The sequence below is a fragment of the Nicotiana sylvestris genome, chromosome 3 (genome assembly GCF_000393655.2).
Source record: "Nicotiana sylvestris chromosome 3, ASM39365v2, whole genome shotgun sequence".
Lineage (NCBI taxonomy): Eukaryota > Viridiplantae > Streptophyta > Magnoliopsida > Solanales > Solanaceae > Nicotiana > Nicotiana sylvestris.
In genome coordinates, this window is record NC_091059.1 from 164,361,513 (window position 1) to 164,367,512 (window position 6,000).

Consider the following 6,000-nt stretch of genomic DNA (forward strand, 5'->3'; position numbering starts at 1 on the left):
AGCCTGTAAGTACCGTTATCTATCGCTATTATGGCATACAATGTATTTACAAACAAAATTGAAAGATGGAAACTATTGTGGTCCACTTTAAGTAATTTTTGGCTTTTTTATGATCCACAATATTTGATTTTTTTAGATATTAAAATTGAATTATCTTCTTCTATCCAAAGTTGTCTTTGAAATAACAAGTCTAGGAGTAGCTTGTTATATTGTGAATGAGCAAATTAAGATTAATTTGGTCAATTTTATTATTAATTAACGCTAAAGGTGAATTTCCTAATACGTACAGAAAGTGACAAAAACATGTTCTTCTATATGATGTTCTAAATTGGTCAAAAACATCTTCGGAAGGCTGCCAAAAGATGCGTTTTCTTTGTGTTCACGATGTGTCCATTGCTATAATATTTCATGCCACTGGACACGTGTAATTTTATATTTGAGGGATGATGGCTTTGCATCATCCCACAGAGAAAGCTATGGAGCTATCGAGACACAGAAAACGGATAAAACGAAAATGATGACCAAGGACCTGAGAAGCCTTGTAATTAATCCCTCATCTAACACACCTAACACTATCATTTCCACATCTTTGGTGTCCCATTGAGTTATTCCCTACTGGAGCATAATTTTTTTTCCATAAACAGCAGTGTCATTTCGCCTTCCACATATTGGTTGCCTACAGAGTTATTTCCACATCCCGTGCACTTGATTGTCTTACCAACAAATTGAAATGGGAAAAACAGGGGGGGGGGGGGGACAAAGAATAGCCACACCAACCACTCTTTTCCTTCCCAGATCTGTCTATAAGAATCAATTGTCATACGCAAAGAGATGGCATAGAAAGATCAATAGCGCTAGTCACACACGCACACAACACAGAGAGCAAGCACTAATGCCATAACGAAGTCAGCAGTCATGGCAGCAAAACGGAGCCAAAGAAACGTTTTACGAACAATGTCTCCAAATCAAACATATTCCAAACACAAGAGCTCAAATGATAAAAGGGTGTTGTGGTTGATTTATACCCAACCCACTGAAACTTGGAAAATATACACTGCTAATAGTCAAGCCATCAAGCAATCCAGAAATGCAGAGGAGCCCAGATCCTGTTTAATAGATAGAAATTCATACAACAATTAAAGCATTTGTTTCAATGAAACCATGTCGAATATACCTATAGCAGAATACACAATCTAAATAGAAGTCAGGGCACATATTCTGTCATTCATGAGGACACACGGTTTCAATTCGCATCCCGCAAACACATAAAGATGTCACCAACCTCCGTACTCCAACTGACGAAAAATTATTTCCCCCTACATAGAAAAGAAAAGAGTAAAACAGTCAGAGATTCCCCCCCCCCCCCTCCCCCAAGGGTGGAGGTGAAGGAACATCAGAGAAGGAAGAAAGATCATAACAGAAGATTCATATAGTAGCTATTTTATTTATAAAAAATATGATTGTACATCAGAAAATTAGGAGAAGAACGACATACGTGTTCATCATCAGTGTGATATTATCGCCTTTCAGAAGAATACGCCCTGCAAAAAATCAGAGGTTAGAGACGCAAGACACATCGAAATATTAGTTTCCTTGGTAATTCTACGAGAGGGAAGAGGTCAAAATAATTTTACCCACCCAACTGTTTTCTGCTTTTCTTCTTCACATTGACTTCCTCAGCATCATCCAGAACCAAATTCATGTACTCATCGAAACCCTAAACACCGAAAATCAATACTATTAGTAAACAAGTATTCACATGTTTATTCACAGTCCACATAGTGTAGCGTGGAAGTATCTAGATACGGCTTGTTCCGGAGAAATTAACACTTCAAAGTTCTACAAGTCAATCAGTACTAATCCCTTGATCAGAAAAGTCATCTGGCCAAAAGGATTTAATGCAGGTGCAAGAGGCAAAGCAATATTCAATACTCTTAATTTATCAAAACGAAAAAGATGCAAAAGCAGTAATTCAGAGGCAACACGCAAGTCCCAGGCGGCTTTTTGTCAACAACCAAGCACATGGCATTAAATTTTGCAGTTATAAGAATGAAGAATACATAAGTGGCACAATGATAAGATAAACAGACTTTAGCACTTAAACAGACCAAAAGATGATCAAAATACAGAGCAGAATAACATTTACACTGCTTGCTCCGACGGGTGTGGCTTAGCAGCCAATAAGCTGGTGCAAAGACCAGGTGAGACTAGGATTCAAATCCAAGCATAAGCAAAAAAAAGCTAGGTGATGTCTTCTCATATATCCAAACCTTGGTGGACAGAGTTCATAGATGTCTTCTCATATATCCAAACCTTGGTGGACAGAGTTCATAGATACATGTCTTGGTGGGAAGATGCAGGTCCATGGTGGAAAATATGAGGTGGGTGAAAGTAACTCGAACACCTCTATTATGAAAAACAAAATAAAAATAACATTTACGCATCTTGCAAAGAAATAGAAAATTTTAAAATGGCCACTAAGCCACACATCTATACCAAGTAACAAAAAGACCAAATGATCAGCTTCATATTCACTAGTCAAATATTATCATAGAGATCTTCAGATATAACCAGTTCCCCCAAATAGCGACCGCACACTATAACAAGCTCTGTAACATGAGGCGACAAACAATAATGAGGATAAGTCTGCCAGCATTACATTAGAAATTAGAGTTGCCCATTCAAACTACTGGAAATTCAGGCCATCCCCAAATTCAAGTTACAGCTACTAGTGCCTCAAGGAGCTAGAGTGGGAGTTTACCCAAGAATATGCCCTTCTTTTGCCAATACAACTTTGCAGGCATATATCATGTGTAACAGGCACCAATTATGGATTTGTTACCTCAATGAACTACCAATAGTTCAACGATGAGCTTGCTACGGCACATATGAGCTTCTAATTATTGGGTCCAATAGGACCAGTATGAGTTTCTATGCACAGATCCTGTTTGTGATCAAATCTGTATTAGTTATTACCAATATTTCTATCATGAACTTGTACAGCATGCATGAGCTTTTTTTATGTCCACTGATATATATTGCAAGACATTTTGGATACTATCTGAATTGCACCCATCACTACAAATGAAGGCGACTGACATGTGATAATAAATTCAGAGAAAGAATATGATGTGTGGCTTCCTAAAAGCTGGATGATATACCTTGCCTCAACCATGAAAAGTCTTTTTTCTTGTCTCTTCAGTTCTTTCTACAGAATATTTTGAAAATTCAGTCCTTCTCATGCTACTAAATCGAACCAAGCTAATCTTAAACCAGATATAGACTCATGGAAGCTGTACAGAGGATCAACCTAGATTACACCATAAGATGTCTAACCATGGCTTTCATTAACGATTTAAAAAAAAGACTAGTTTAAAGCTTTGCAAGCAATTCTGACATGAGATCATTAAGAGGTTTGAAATTTACGGACAAATAAAGTAATAAACTAAACAACTTTACCACTAGGAATCAATAGTGGTCAGATGAAAGGTCCTTTCCAAATGTGTGCCTAGAACCATCATCCAGATTATTCCAGCTAGTAAAAAAACAATCATGCATTCCAAATGTAAGCTATAACCTCGAACAATTATCTATACTATTACACACACAAAAAAGGATCTCTGAAGTAGCATGTACAATCAGGACCTCTTTAGCTTCTGCATAATTGAAATGTTCTTATAAATAGCATAAGTGATTAGACCTCAAAATTGTCGCATACCTTTGTCCGGTTCCAAATGGTAACTTGCAAAACTTCCTTTCTTATTTAAAGGAACAGTGGCCAATTAACTCACTAATTATGTTGTTTTCACTTCTTTGAGGTTGAGGGAATTATTTGGGAGAGAACATGAAACACATCATGCAACATCCACACTCCAACTACTAAAATTAAAAAAGGAAGAAAAACGACAGCTTACGATAATACGTCCTTCAATCCTCAGATCTTTCTGCTCGAAAAGCCATATCTGAATGCGAGCTTTCTGAAAACAATTGTCCATAAATTTTAAGAGCATGAACACCCATTAAGTAATAAAAAATAAAAATTTAAGCACAAACAAACGCGAAAATACTTACACTCTGTAGAAACCTGAAGATCAGGTTCTGCAACAAAAAATAAACACGAAAACACGTTACCCAAAATTTTAGTGCAGAGTGAAAACGAGAGAGTTCTAAATCGATCATTTAAATGTTAACAGTCAATATCGGAAAGCAGAAAAGAACTTACAATGGGCTGGGTCATAATCCTTTGAACTTTGGTGCTAGCCATGGCTAAGACTCTTGTTTCTCCGACGAAGTAAAGCTCGCTCTGCGGTCTCAAGGAAAGCAGCTAAACCCTAGCAAATACCCTAATACTTGGATGCGCCAATCGAAATGGCGCCTAATACCGTAGACACTTACAAATATAAATTCGGGTTTGGGCTCGCGGAAAACGTCGCCTTGCGTCTGGGCTTTTCTTTTCTGTGTACTGCTTGGGCCTGTCTCGTTCCTTAAAAAAATGCAAAAATATGACACTTTTTGAGGTGTCTTTAATTTTTGGCCCTCATTTGCCTTATAGGTAGAACTTTAAGGTCAAAAGTTAAAAGTGTTGCTCATGGGCAAGAGAGAAACAGTATTTGTTAAACTTAAAATTATGCCCATGGGACAGGCAGGGGAAAAAATTCAAGACTACCCACTTTGAAGGCTATTTGTGTACTTCACTCCTCGTTCCTCCTCGGTATGAAATTGAGGTAATATAGTGTAGGCTAGCCACTTTTCAGCCATGTAATAGAAAAATGATCACTATTATGAACAGTAACTATTTTTCAATTACAGGCTGAAAACTTTCTATATGTGTATTTTATGCGAAACATAGTCTCCATCCAATTTTTTCTCTTTCTTTTTATTTTATTAGGATCGAGCTGAAATTTTTCTAAATAAAGGAGTTTCTTAGAGTTAGCAAAAGTAATATTGAATCTACTACAAAATATATGACAAAATAGCACGGGCTAGTCAGTTTTCGGACTGGTCATTCAAAAATAGCCAGTGTTTGTCAAGTCATTGAAAAATAGTCACTATTTATCTGCAACAGAGATCGATCCAGCATAATATACTGGAGTTCGGTGCACATGTGCCTGAACTTCCAGCATATTATGCTGGACTGGTATACTTTGTTGGCTCCTGTATAATATACTGGAGAGTGGAGCATCGGTACTCCAAACTCAGTATATTATGCTGGACCGGTATATTATACCGGAACTCCAGTATATTATGTTGGAGTATTTTTCTGGATTTTGATCAGTATTTTCGTTCAGATTTATCTTTACATGAAAAGTGGCTAAATTTTGATTACTTTTGAAACTGTGACTATTTTTGAATGACCACTTGTAAATCTCACTATTTTTAAATTTCTCTCAAAATATATACTACAATTTGGTTCCTCGTTTCTGTTGGGCCTTGGCTATATGGCTCATTCGGGAGAAAGTTGAGTTTCAAGAAATATTATGGCACTTGGATGTCGCATCTTCGCCGCCACCTGGGACTGGGACTGGGACTGGGACTGTAGTATGTTACAAATGTTTAGTTGTTCACCATGAAAGCGATATTTGAGTTGGATTCAAAACATCTTGAGACAGTTTGAGTATTATTTTTACCAAGCAAGAAACATCTCAGCTTAAAAAAGAAGAAGAAGAGGCTATTAGAGTTAAAAGTTATAGTATATAGTTAGAAATTGACTTTTTATTCGTGAAGTTATGTTCATTATGTTATAAAACAATGTAAAATCATAAGATTTTACTGCAAAGCAAATGTGAATATCCTAAGATCTAAAGATACATGACCAATATACCATATTACTGGACCTCATGATAAGCTGGTAGCCACCTAATTACAAAAAAATTTACGGTATGCTCCGTTGATGAGTAGCAGATACCGAATCAAGAACAACAATTTGAGAACAAATATTAAAGTATAAATTTACATACAAGACTATATTAAAATCTCAAAAGAGCTTATAACTTAAAATCT

General features: G+C 36.5%; 1 protein-coding gene across 1 annotated transcript; it reads right to left on the bottom strand.

Moving 5' to 3' along the window:
* Nucleotides 1–1,088: 1,088 nt before the first annotated feature.
* Nucleotides 1,089–4,373, bottom strand: LOC104229100 (uncharacterized). Its single transcript, XM_009781677.2, has 6 exons — nucleotides 4,223–4,373; nucleotides 4,072–4,098; nucleotides 3,915–3,977; nucleotides 1,639–1,717; nucleotides 1,496–1,541; nucleotides 1,089–1,316 (listed from the first exon to the last, which is right to left on the bottom strand). The coding sequence occupies exons 1-6, from the start codon at nucleotides 4,262–4,264 to the stop codon at nucleotides 1,307–1,309; spliced, it is 267 nt and encodes an 88-aa protein (XP_009779979.1). The 5' UTR covers nucleotides 4,265–4,373; the 3' UTR covers nucleotides 1,089–1,306.
* Nucleotides 4,374–6,000: the final 1,627 nt, after the last annotated feature.

What these genes read in the sequence shown, in the direction of transcription:
- LOC104229100 (XM_009781677.2), bottom strand. Translation starts at nt 4,264, where the DNA reads ATGGCTAGCACCAAAGTTCAAAGGATTATGACCCAGCCCATT. An exon ending in GGATTATGACCCAGCCCATT is followed by an intron (nt 4,099 to 4,222) that starts GTAAGTTCTTTT and finishes TTTTTGTTGCAG; the next exon opens with AACCTGATCTTCAGGTTTCT. An exon ending in GAAAAGCAGAAAACAGTTGG is followed by an intron (nt 1,542 to 1,638) that starts GTGGGTAAAATT and finishes GATTTTTTGCAG; the next exon opens with GGCGTATTCTTCTGAAAGGC.